This window comes from Protopterus annectens, chromosome 8.part0, assembly GCF_019279795.1.
Source record: "Protopterus annectens isolate FY-2018-M chromosome 8.part0, PAN1.0, whole genome shotgun sequence".
Classification (NCBI taxonomy): Eukaryota; Metazoa; Chordata; order Ceratodontiformes; family Protopteridae; genus Protopterus; species Protopterus annectens.
This window is the reverse complement of record NC_056741.1, coordinates 1,407,700,401-1,407,714,252: the sequence shown is the minus strand read 5'-3', so window position 1 is coordinate 1,407,714,252 and position 13,852 is coordinate 1,407,700,401. Positions and strand designations below refer to the sequence as shown.

At 41.6% G+C, this 13,852-nt stretch overlaps 1 protein-coding gene across 2 annotated transcripts in view; it reads right to left on the bottom strand.

The window, feature by feature from the left end:
• DIXDC1 (DIX domain containing 1) overlaps positions 1–13,852 on the bottom strand; it is a 1,310,681-nt gene that overhangs the window by 332,670 nt on the left and 964,159 nt on the right. For both annotated transcript variants that reach the window (XM_044081011.1, XM_044081010.1), the window contains one exon: positions 9,603–9,754. In XM_044081011.1, coding sequence (XP_043936946.1) covers positions 9,603–9,754 — 152 coding nt within the window. The remainder of the gene's footprint in view (positions 1–9,602; positions 9,755–13,852) is intronic.

Here is a 13,852-nt window from a genome sequence, read left to right as displayed (position 1 = left end):
AGAGGCTTTTCCAGATTTAAGTATTTTTTTCTCTGTTTTTTTTTGTTCCGACTGCCGTTTCCTGCCTAAAAAGCAAATTTCTAACTGATCTGTGCTTTAAAACATTTAAATTGCATTTGCCTTCTGTTTTTTTACAGTTTTTGCACTTGTTTTATATAAATTTAAGTCGTTTTTGTATTGTATAACTGTTGTAGGCAACACACTAAGGTGCGCTAGCCTGTTTACAGCATTTACAGTGTTTTCTGTGTGTTTTTCTGCTGTTTCCTGAAAAAAAAAAAAAAAAAAAATTATCTTTTCCCGCCTTTGCTGAACTAGATTAGTCCAGATTTCAGGTTTTGCTGAATTCCGGACTGTCCTGTGTTGCCCATATCCTTACTTGGATAGGGGGAAGCTTCTCTGTTCACCAGTGAGAGTGAGGAGCCTTGAGCAGCCTATCTGTCCCTGGAGGAGTGGTCTCAGCCCTGAAACTAGTAGCTTATTGGCCGTTTTGGGTAAATTCCTATCTCTTTCAGTTTCCCTGCTTTAAAACCCGCATTTGCACGGTTTTGCACCAGTATATAACTCTGCACAGCTCCTCGTGATGTCCTGCAGAATGATACAGGCAACAGAGAGACCCAAGAGAGACTTTTCCAGATTTAAGTATTTTTTCTCTGTTTTTTTGCTCCGACTGCCTTTTCCCGCCTAAAAAGTGAATTTCTAACTGGTTTGTGCTTTAAAAAGTTTAAATTGCATTTGCCTTCTGCTTTTTACAGTTTTTGCACTTGTTTTATATCAATATAAGTCGTTTTTGTATTGTATAACTGTTGTAGGCAACACACTAAACTGCGCTAGCCTGTTTATAGCATTTACAGTGTTCTGTGTGTTTTTCTGTGGTTTCCTGAAAAAAACAAAACAAAACAAAAACAAAACAAAAAAAAAAAAAAATATTCTCTTTTCCCGCCTTTGCTGAACTAGATTAGTCCAGATTTCAGGTTTTGCTGAATTCCGGACTGTGGTATAGTTTCCTGTGCTGCCCATATCCTTACTTGGATAGGAGGAAGCTTGTCTGTTCACTGGTGAGAGTGGTGAGCTTTGAGCAGCCTATCTGTCCCTGGAGGAGTGGTCTCAGCCCTAAAACTAGTAGCTTATTGGCTGTTTTGGGTCAATTCCTATCTCTTTCAGTTTCCCTGCTTTAAAACCCGCATTTGCGTGTTTTTGCACCAGTATACAACTCCGCACAGCTCCTCGTGGTGTCCTGCAGAGTGATATAGGCAACAGAGAGACCCAAGAGAGACTTTTCCAGATTTAAGTATTTTTTCTCTGTTTTTTTGCTCTGACTGCCTTTTCCCGCCTAAAAAGCAAATTTCTAACTGATTTGTGCTTTAAAAAGTTTAAATTGCATTTGCCTTCTGTTTTTTACAGTTTTTGCACTTGTTTTATATCAATTTAAGTCGTTTTTGTATTGTATAAGTGTTGTAGGCAACACACTAAGGTGCGCTAGCCTGTTTCTAGCATTTACAGTGTTTTCTGTGTGTTTTTCTGCTGTTTCCTGAAAAAAACAAAAAAATATTCTCTTTTCCCGCCTTTGCTGAACTAGATTAGTCCAGATTTTAGGTTTTGCTGAATTCCGGACTGTCCTGTGTTGCCCATATCCTTACTTGGATAGGGGGAAGCTTCTCTGTTCACCAGTGAGAGTGGGGAGCTTTGAGAAGCCTATCTGTTCCTGGAGGAGTGGTCTCAGCCCTGAAACTAGTAGCTTATTGGCCGTTTTGGGTCAATTCCTATTTCTTTCAGTTTCCCTGCTTTAAAACCCGCATTTGTGTGGTTTTGCGCCAGTATACAACTCTGCACAGCTCCTCGTGGTGTCCTGCAGAGTGATACAGGCAACAGAGAGACCCAAGAGAGACTCTTCCAGATTTAAGTATTTTTTCTCTGTTTTTTTGCTCCGACTGCCTTTTCCTGCCTAAAAAGTGAATTTCTAACTGATCTGTGCTTTAAAAAGTTTAAATAGCATTTGCCTTCTGCTTTTTACAGTTTTTGCACTTGTCATATCAATTTAAGTTGTTTTTGTATTGTATAACTATTGTAGGCTACACACTAAAGTGCGCTAGCCTGTTTATAGCATTTACAGTGTTTTATGTGTGTTTTTCTGCTGTTTCCTGAAAAAATATATATATATATTCTCTTTTCCCGCCTTTGCTGAAATAGATTAGTCCAGATTTCAGGTTTTGCTGAATTCCAGACTGTGGTATAATTTCCTGTGTTGCCCATATCTTTACTTGGATAGGAGGAAGCTTTTCTGTTCACCAGTGAGAGTGGGGAGCTTTGAGCAGCCTATCTGTCCCTGGAGGAGTGGTCTCAGCCCTGAAACTAGTAGCTTATTGGCCGTTTTGGGTCAATTCCTATCTCTTTCAGTTTCCCTACTTTAAAACCCACATTTGCGCGGTTTTGCATGATTTTGTGCATAGCGCAGCATCGGGCAGCACCGCTTAAACAGGTTTAAACTATTCCCAGCTCCACAAAGTCTGCTCTTCACTTTTTCCCTTAGAACTGTTCTAAATCTCAAAGTAAGCACTCTATTTTCATTCTTAAGCCCTGCAATTGCTCGTATAAGTAATCTTATAAGTAAGCACTAATAAACTAAAGCACTACACCCTCTTATACTCCCTTTAAGTACTTGGCTCCCTATTGGTCCTTTTTGATCAGTCAAAAAGTAGTTCCTTATACTATTCTGGCATGTCCAGAAGTCAGTTTCGGGTTTACTCTCCAGTCCAGCTGGTGAATCTGGGAATCTTGGGGCAATGTTACAACTGCCTTATGTACACAGACCATCATCTCCCAACAAGCTCAAATATATGTGAGAGATGCAACTATATAACCAAAGTGGAGGCTGAACTCTCTCAACCCAGTACTGGCGCAGTCAGTCAGGAGGAGAAGGTAACCACACACACACCACAAATCCAGTCTCACATACACCTATCGCAACAGCAAACCAAACACATAAACACACAAAAACATACTCGGAGGCTCTAAATAAAAATCTGCCCAAGCAGCAGAGACCTCCAAAGCAAACTTCCAAGCAACCACTACCCCACAACAATACCCATGTATCACATAGCTTACAAAGTCAGTGTGCCACACAGTCACAGCCCTTAAGGCTAAACAACACACCTAATACACTTGTAATAGGTAACTCTATTGTCAGACACACTGACGTCCCACTCACCAGGCTGAACAAGGAGAAGGTCACTGTAAGCTGCCTGTCAGGTGCCAGGATCTGCCACATAACACAAGCACTCAGGTCACTCCAAAGCAAGTACAAATATGACTCCATCATTGTCCATGCTGGTGTGAATGACCTGAGACGTACCTCCCTGGACTACATGAAAAGAGACATAGAGGAGCTCTCTGATCATGTAGCCCAGGCCGGTATGACCCTGACCTTGAGTAGCATCTTACCCTCACCAAGAATGATGCCACAGTATAAAGACAAAATGATCAATTTTAACAACTGGCTAAAGTATTGGTGTCAATCAAAGGGGATCCAGTGTCTGTCAGCCTGGGATGACATGCTCGACAAGCCACGTTGCTTTGCTAGGGACGGCTTGCACCTGTCACCCCTGGGCTTTCGAATACTGGCTAAGGCTCTTGCCACCCCCATACAAACCCACCTCCATAGACAACACAAGGAAAAAGAAACTAAGGGTAATGCTGCTCAATGCCAGAAGTCTAAACCTCAAGATGCACGCACTCAAGGCTCTCATCAATATCTGTGCAGTAACAGAAACCTGTTTCAAGGCTCCTGAGAGCACCCCAGCACTACCAGGTTATACCTCATACCATGCTTTTCGGCCCCAAAACTCAGACCAAACCACAAAAGGAGGGGGAGTATCCATATTCATCAAAGATACCCACACTTCCAGGTTAGTGGCACTGCACGAAGCATCGGAGACCATCCATGTGCAACTAACAGTGGGCAAAACTGCCTTTCAGTTTCTAGCCTGCTACAGACCACCCTCCCAAACTCAGGAACCTCACTTGGCTTTCCTGAGAACACTGGAGAATATGAAGGTCTCTCCAAACACCATCATATTGGGTGACTTCAACTACCCAAACATTGACTGGGAGCACTACTCAAGCCCTAACACCCTCGCCCAACGGTTCCTAGAATTTATAAACTCAAATGCTATGGAACAACTGGTCACCACTCCCACAAAAGGGGAAAACATATTGGACCTGATCATCACCAACATGGGGAGTCTATGTTCCATACCAGAGGTATACCCCTCATTTGTAAGATCTGACCATAAATTAATCTCACTGGACATCCATATCCTGTCCCCACCCCCAGCCAAGGAAACCATGGTGAAGAACTTCTCAAAAGCAAACTTCACACTTCTCAAAACTGAAGTGGAATCCTTCAAAGCCCCCGGGCCAGTAGAAAATACGGCCCAAACCGCAGAATCCTTTACAAACGCATTCTATGGACACCTACAGGAATGCATGGATCGTGCTATCCCAAATAAAACCAAGACTCGCTCCTCCAAAGGCAGGAGATCTGTCTGGTGGACCCCAGCCATAAATAAGCTATACAACAGAAGGAAGAAGCTACTACATGATATAGCAAAATCCCAAAACGGGAAGGCATCTCTGATCAGTACTAGCAAGAAACTACGATCCCTCATAAACTCATCTAAGGCCAGCTTCGAAAGAAAAATTGCACAAGACACTAAAGATAATCACAAGGACTTCTTTAGTTATGTCAGGAACCTGGGTGGCAACTCCCAGATATGCTCTGAGTTAGTGCAAAATGACAAAAAATACACTGAACCCACAGACATTGCCAACATCCTGGCAGACAGGTTCAGTGTAAACCTCTCCCCCCCTTCCTGCCCAAAAGAGCAAATGTCTATCCCAACAGAGTGTAGCCTCCCTGACATCACAGATGCACAGGTGAGAGCTGCCCTCTCCAAAGCAAAAAACACAGCATCAATGGGACCGGATGGTGTCCCGGGCTGCGTCTTACACGAGCTCCAAGAAGAACTGAACCCTCACATAAAATCACTGTTCAATCTCAGCCTTACTACAGGATATGTACCCAAGGAATGGCGTACAGCAACAGTGGTCTCACTCCACAAAGGTGGTGCCCCAACGGACCCCGGAAACTATCGCCCTATAAGCCTGACTAGCTTGGTCTGCAAAGCTCTGGAGCGTATCATCATGGAACTCATAAACAAAGACATTGGGAACCTCCAAACACTGGATCTTACCCAATTCGGCTTTGTTAAGGGCAGATCTTGCCTCTTGAACCTGGTTAACTTCTTTGAAACAGTCACCAAGGCCACAGATGAAGGGAAGGTAGTCCACACAGCCTACCTGGACCTCGCAAAAGCCTTCGACACAATACCCCACTCGGGCATCATAAATAAGCTCACCAGCTTAAATATCAACCCCTATGTCACAAGATGGGTTGCAAACTGGCTCAGGGATAGAACCCATATGGTCAGAATTGCAGGTGCCATGTCAGACTCTAAACCAGTTACAAGTGGTGTCCCACAGGGCTCAGTCCTGGGACCTCTCTTGTTCGGTATATATTTCTCTGAGGTACAGGCTAACACGGGAGGACTATGGCTGACCAAGTTTGCAGATGACTGCAAACTGAGTGCCATAAGTGACTCGCCGACTGACACAAGCATCCTCCAAAAGGGTCTCACAGAGACGGATAACTGGGGCCAGAGCCATGGCCTAAAGCTAAATGCCAAAAAGTGCATAGTCATCCCTTTTGGGAAAAACAAAGTGCCCACAAATTGCCACATAGGTGGTAATACATTAAGTACGGAAGAAGTAATTAGGGATTTGGGGACCCAAGTAGATAGCAATCTCTCCTTTGACAATCACGTTGCCAAAGTGGTTAGAAAGACCTTCTATATAGCCCACCTTATCGCGAAAGGGTTCACATCTAGATCAAGAGAGGTCATTGTGCCCCTCTACTCATCACTCATCAGGCCCATAATTGAATACAATGCCCCATTTGGGATGTACCTTACCCAATACCTGCAGCAACTGGAAAGACCCCAAAAATACCTCACCAAGAGGATCAAGGGACTCAAACAGATGCCCTACGCAGTTAGGCTAAAGAAACTCCAGCTCTACTCAGTTGCTTACCGCCTACTCAGAGGCGATCTGTGCCTGATGTATAAAGCCATGTCCAAACCAGAATTAATGGACATGCTCCACCTCAGGAAATCCAAATCCCTTAGAGCCACATGCTCCAGGGACTTAAACCTCAGCACAAAAATAAATAGGACATGCTGGAGGGACAGATTCATATCCCAGAGGCCCCCCTCACTCTGGAACAAAATCCCAATCCATGTTAGGCAGAGCCCCTCAATGACCCTCTTCAAGAGAAATCTTGACGAGTGGATGGGAGATCCTAGGTTTACCCCTGGGATCTCTTCTGTGTCCCTACTAGACAGAGGCACAGTAAACTAACCTTAAAAGGGCTATCTTCTGTGACCTACTATACAGAGGCACAGTCAACTAATCTAAAAGGGTGGCGAAAGCCAAACACACTCTGGCTAGGCTTATAAATGCCCTAGGGCAGATAGCCTAGTATCAACCTATGAACCTAATATATTATGGAGCAACACTTTTTTCGCCTGTAACAACAGAAGGTTAAAAATAGTGGTACAGTGCGGTACAGAGAGTGGTAGAGAATATTGATAATGCCCCATTCCGTGAATGTGGTGTAGCATAGACTTTGGAAGCTGAAGAATACTTGACTGCTTTTTGCCAGCCCATGGATGCTAGCATTACTGTGGTAAAGTTCTCGTGTTTGGTGGTTCACCTTCCCTTAGAAGGGTTACAATAGCAGTGATTTCAAGACAGGAAGGAGTAAGCTGTGTTACAAGTCCTAATCATCTGGGCCTTGGGTTACCCTTTTGTATTAGGATGTCAATGCATTTGGTTCATATGATTCTCAGATATGCTCCTGTTCTTGAACAACGCTCAGCGTGTAATTTTCAGCATGAAGAGTAACTGCTTCAAGATGCTGCACTTACTATATCTGTAGAGGTAAGCAGAATAAAACAACAATCCTATCTTCAGAAATATGCTACTGCCATAACATTCTGATAGCTACACAAAAACACTGGCTTGGTCTAGAGTTCACCATTCTTACCACTCATAAGGGGTCGGTTGTTAGCCTTATTGTAATTAAAGCCCTGATATTTGCAGATTTCTCCACAGAAATCGTGACATAAGAGGAAAAAAAGCCCAATACCAAATGCTTGACTTTTTAGTACTTTGTACTACTTCCTTTCTATGCCAGTCACAAACACATTCCACATTAAAGATGATATCCATTAAATAATTAATAGATATTTTATTCCAACTTGCTCTTCTAGTACCTTTTCAAACTGTAGTTCTCTTGAGTCCTGATGACAACCTATTGGTTTAATAATTAGAAGCACACCAGCAACTGTGATTAGATCTCAGCCCTGATTGCAAAATGCAACCAATGTGAGCACCTAAAATGAATGGATCCGACACAAAGCAGTCACAACCTGCATGTCTGACATAATCAAAAAAAAAAAAAAAAAAAATTGCAGCTCAACTCAGTCCTAGTTCATTAACTTGCTAGGCCAGAATCCCGAATTGAACTTGTACTCCCCAACCAAGCATTTTTACCTATTCAGAAGTAACAATTTCTTCAAGGTAAACACCCTTAGTTCAGCCCTCCTGCCTTTAAAATACGGCTGTAAACCAGTTTATCTCAGGACTGGAAGTAATCAAATTCACTTCACTGTGATTCTCTTCATAAAACAAAACAACCAAAGACACTACATATACCAAAAGACTAAGAACAATCACTGCATCGAGAGGTGTGCCACAGCAGCAGCAGTTCAGTTACCTTCATGTCTGTGGGTATTACAGTCATTACTGTTTGTCACTGACTTCAAAACAGCTGAAAAAAATAATACAGACCATTTAAAATGCCTTTTCAGAAGCCTGGCCACCCCTTTGTGTCTTACTGAAAAATGCTCCATTTCCCACAACACACTGTTTTCTTGTCTCATTCTTTACAATGTGACTGGAAATTTAAATGGCAACCAGTATTTCTTTATCACTTAATGTGCAGTCAGTTTGATTTTGTACAGTGTTACCCAGAGGGACGTACACTTTTAAAAGGTTCTCCCATATGGAATGAAAACTGGCATTAGGTATGTTTAACTGATGTTTAATTATAAGCAGTATAAGACTCATGCCATTAACTTCCCTCCCTGTCCACCAAAGCAGCAGCTACCGCAAGAGTTTTTCTGACCAATTATAAAATAATCCTCAGCTAAACATTTGTTTTCTTTATAAAAAACAAATCAAGTTGTTGCAATAGTGCTTCATATAAAGATCAGCCTACCTCATGAAGATAAAGGGGCTTCCTACTTTGTAACTTGCAAAGCCAGCTGTCAGCTCATTAGCACAATTCCCTCTCTCCTGCCCCTCTCTTTGGCTGGAATGCATGAAACAGTGCTAATGGTGTGAAGGAGACTTGACAGTGAGGGAAACCAGACAATGAAAAAACATCTGGTTTTATGCTTCAATTATCAGTCTGTTGCAGGAGTGCTTCTTTTGAAGTGCAACCTACTTAATTGAGATATCAGGCTTCCTAGAATGGGTTCAGTTTGTAAAGCTGGGAGTCTCACGATTGCCTGGAGTGTTTTTGTTTTTTTTTTGCAAAAAAACATGAACAGTGCTGATGACACAAACCATGCTTAAATGTGTGTGTGTGATTTGCACCTTTAGTAATGTTCAAACATTACAAACACACACTCACGCAAAGATGAACAAGGGCCTGTTTAAGAATTTGAACCTGGAGCTGCAGATCTATCACCCCTGCTTAATGTGGTCTGTTTGGCATTCTATTAGGTTAGTTTTTCTGCACCATTACAGCCTACAAACAGCACAGGGTGTAATCTCAAGCTTCTTGTCATGTTTTGAAAATCTGCCATTTTTACTTGGATGTATGTGCACTTACGAATGAGGATAATTATGTAGCAAGGGTATGAGGCATGGGGGTCCTAACTGCTCCATGTATGTGCATTTAGGAATGAGTGTAATTATGGATCAGGGGTATGAGGCACAGGGTTCCTGACTCCTGCAGAAGCACTTTGCTGTTAATTATTTTGGTTTGGGGGAAAACAAACATATTTCAAGAATGTGCTTTCAGGTCTGTATTGAAGCATTGGTGGAGGCAGTATCTTTAGTAAAGGGAATGAGCAAAATGCATGGAAATGGAATTTGTGGGAACAGTACATGCAGAATGATGCTCATGTGGAGGAGTGAAATTTAAGGGAAGGCAGGATTTGAGCATTTAATATAACGTTGGAATGAATCTTAACTGTTAAGTGTATGTATAATGCATTTTTAATGAAAAATATTTAAAATGGTTTGCTTTCTTTTCTGTAACTGTGTGCATGCCCATGCCATTGTTTAAATGCTGTGAATTTAATAAAGTTTTATAGAAAAAAAAAGATGTTTTTATAAAAAAAATACAGGGGCCTGAAGAGCTTTCAGACCGATACAACACAGAATATTAGTACCAGTATTACAACTGTGACTTGTACCTGTAGCCCAGATATCAACTTTTTGGCTTCATACATCTCCTGTTCTAGATGTTCTTGTTGTTCCAGTAGCTGATCTTCCCAAGGTGTACTCAGACATGTTCCATTATTCCCATTTTGTTTGCCACTTGCTGTTGGTGTTTTAAGAATTTCCTCTGTAAGAAATCAAAACAGTCTGATTAGGGCGATTTTGAAAATAAGACTAAAGTTACATATTTTCAGCTCTGAGGCCACTGCTGTTCCTACTGGTGATGGACTAAATTAGCAAACATGCTGGAGGGGGCAGATCAACACAACTGCTGTATGCAGACTGTGGCATTACAGGCATACTCTGAGCAAGAAATTCAGGAAAAGGTAGGGGAGTGGAATGCAAAACTGAAGACACATGGGATGAAACTAAGCACAGAAAAGACCGTGATAATATCAGCAAATTGGGGAAATCAGAAGAAGCTCAGAATTAAGACAGAAGGGAAGCAGCTTCAAGTACCTGGGAGAGGTGGTTGAGGAGAAGGGAAGCCTGAATAAAGAGGTCAAAGCTAGAATCAGAGGGGCTGCAGCAGACTGCCATAGAATCTCGGGTGTAGTATATGACAGAAGAATGCCAAAGAAGCTGAAAAGTAAGGTGTACATGACAGTGCTACGACCAGTACTACTGTATGGTACAGAAACCTGGGCAGCAAAGGCAGAGCAAATGAAGAAGCTAGAGGTGATAGAAATGAAGTGCCTGAGAAGGGTGGTAGGATGCACACCATGGGACAGATGAAGAAATGAGGACATAACAGCAGAAGCCAAAGTAGCTCCAATTACAGAAAAAATCAAAGAGAACAGATTACAGTGGTTCTGACATGTGCAGAAAGCAGAAGACAATCTGGTGAGGAAGATTTGGGATAGACAGGAAGAATGTAAGAGGAAATGAGGTCGTCCAGCAAAGAGGTGAATGGACTGTGTGAAGGAGGACCTGCAGCAGTCAGGCACGAGTGTCAAAGAAGGCAGTAGTGTGGCAGTGAATTAAGAGAGATGGCGATAGTTAACACAATTCCCTGACCCCATGTAGAAAATGGAGGAAAAAAGGGGGCTGATCACGATTACGTACTTGCTTACTTGCAACAAGAACAGAAATAATATCTTCATGAAACCACTGTAGGAGAAGCCATAAAAACATTAGAATACTTTGAAATCATTTTAATGTATTTGTAATTTAATAGACAAACCCTAAGATGCTCAAAGCAGCCCTGCAACTTAGACTATGTGACAAATGTAAATGACCTTTGCACAATTAACAGAAAAAAACACACTGTTGTTCTGTTGTGTAACAAAGGGCAACTTTCACAAGATATTAAACCTCTGTGCACATTTGTTAGAAATGTGTAACGTAAAACATCTGCCTTGTAAATTAACAAGATAAAACTTTGAAATGGCAAATATCAGTGATCACACCAGCAGCAGGTGCTTAAAGTAGCATACGGAAAACAGAACCTCATGATAATATCTGCATTAGCTTATTTTTATTAGATGTGTGTGCATATATAATGTCTATATGTGTGAACAAAACAGTGATGAAAATGCCCACTGGTCAAAATGAACAGGTGCGCATCCTCAGTCCAGCTAATGTCTGGAGGACACTGCACAGGGTTAACCCGAGAAAAGCAGCTGGGCCTGACAACATCCTCGGGCAAGTACTCAAAAACTGTGCAATTCAACTAGCAGATGTCATCACAGATACCTTTAATATCTCTCTGAGTCAGGAAATACTTCCCAAATGCTTAAAAAAACACAACAATAATACCACTACCAAAGAAGTTACCACCATCATACCTCAATGACTACCGCCCTGTAGCCCTAACCTCATTGTGATGAAAAGCTTTGACAGGCTGGTCAAAGAAGTAAAAACATCTAAGCTACCTACATATATTGACCTGCTGTGGTTTGCTTACTGATCAAACTGCTCTACTGTGGACACCATAGCACTGGCACTTCACTTATCTTTGAACCATCTAGAAAGTAAAAAAAAAAAGTAAAAGTAAATGTGGTTCAATGTGGTTACCATTCATTCACTTCAGCTCTGCTTTTAATAAAGTCATCCCTATACAGCTGATGAGGAAACTGCTTTAACTAGGCATCAACACACCACTTTGTAATTGGATTTTGGACTTTCTCATGGACAGCCCTCAGAAAGTGTGCATAGGAAATAACTTTTTGGATAGCATCATTCTGAATACTGGAGTTCCTCAAGGCTGTGTACTGAGATTATTGCTGTTCACCATGCTAACATATGACTGCACAGCAAGGTACAACACTGGAAAACTTGATGATGTGGTTAATGATACAACAGTGGTGGGCTTCATCAGCAATAATAATGAGGCAGCATGCAGGGCTGAGGTAGAACAACCGATTACCTGGTGTGACAGTAACAACTTGGCACTAAACATGAACAAAACAAAGGAAATAATTGTGGACTACAGGAAATACTGCAAGGCAAGTTGTCTATCAATGGAGAAACAGTAGACAGATTGAGTAGCATGAAGTTTCTGGGGGGGGGGGTGCATATTGATGAGGACTTGTCCTAGGTCAACCAGTACAAATGCCATTGTCAGGAAGGGACATCAGAGCATACACTTTTTGAGATGGTTGAGGAGAGCAAACATGTCATCAATAGTTCTCACAACCTTCTGTAGGGGTACAATACAAAGCATCCTGACAAACAACCTCACATTGTGGTACGGAAGCTGCTCTATCTCTGAGCACAAGGCTCTCCAGAGAGAGGTGAAGGCAGCTGACCGGATCATCAAAACCACTCTACCAGCCACCCATGACCTGCACATGTCCAAATGTCTAGACAGGGCCAAAGGAACAATTAAGGACTACACCCACCCTGCTCAAGAACTGTTTGCATACCTATCACCTGGCAAGCGCTTCCGTAGCATAAGATGCAGAAACAGCTTTTTCCCCACGGGCCATCAGACTCTTGAACTCTGGCAACAATCACGATCCATGCCGGCCATCAGTTCAATGTGGAAGACTGTCTCAAATTGTGCAATAACTTGATTGCCTGTCTCAATCCAATATTAGTGCAATACTCAGTAAGTCGAGCCAAATCACTGGTCATCAGGGGTAGTAGTAAGGGCAGAGAAATGTCTCATTATAGTGCAATATCTAATGCTACTCTGTAACTGAGTCAGGAAATAGTTCCTAAATACTCATGAATGTCTCATTCTGAGCAATACTTAATCTAAGTCTTTAATGCAATGTCTTACCAGAGTACTATGCACTACTCAAGCAAGCAAAGAGATCACTGTATAATAAATGTTAGTAGGTTTAATTTATGTGCAATATTAGGATTATCTGTCTAGAACATTATGGTATATATTAAGTAGTTACATACATACTGATGTCTTGTCGCATTAAGTCTATGTGATATCTGCAAATATGAGTCCGCAGACACAGAATTTTGTTCAGTTTTTGCACTTGTGTGAATCTGAATGACAGTGACAGAAAGGGCAAAAATGTGACAAAACAAAAAAGCTAAAAAGCCAACACCAAATAGAAAGTACCAGATAAGTCACACTTTTCACTGTGTAATACCATAAACCACAACACCCAGTAGCTTAGCAAGGATGGGTTGAAGTGTTGGGGAGCACAATAAAGAGTTTCTGCTGCATGTTCTTCTACATACTGAAATGCTGGTACAGAAAAGCACTTAAGCAGTTTGTGGGACAAGACCTTGCTACAGATGTGGTGAATGGATCTTCTAGTTGTTGTTGTCCAGTCCAAGACATAATGCAGAATGTTCTGTCTCACTGAGAGACTTCTCAAAATAATATCTCAAATATTACTGCTGGAATAGCTTGCACAATGACATCACTTCTTGTCATCTGAGTTCTAGTCCCCAGGCCAAAACCCCCATTGCTGAAGCTGGCAGTATTTAGTATCTACCTGTAAAATATACTGACAAGGGCTTCTCCTCAGATCTCTGGCAGATGCTGAAAGTCAAAACAATTGCACTCCTTCATGCTTTCAACACTAGTAATTAGTTCACCCTAAAGACAATACATTTAGTTTCCTAGTACAGACATTGTGTCTCTTGCTGCACTGAAAATTAAAAGATACCATATTTTATGGACTAGCCATAAAGTAATTTAATTTCAGTTATTTTTCTGAAGTTTGCTGGACTGAAGCTGACGTCCTGTATTCCAGTTTCCACTATTAATAAATATAAATTTAAACAGTTACACTAGTGCATGTACATTTCTGTT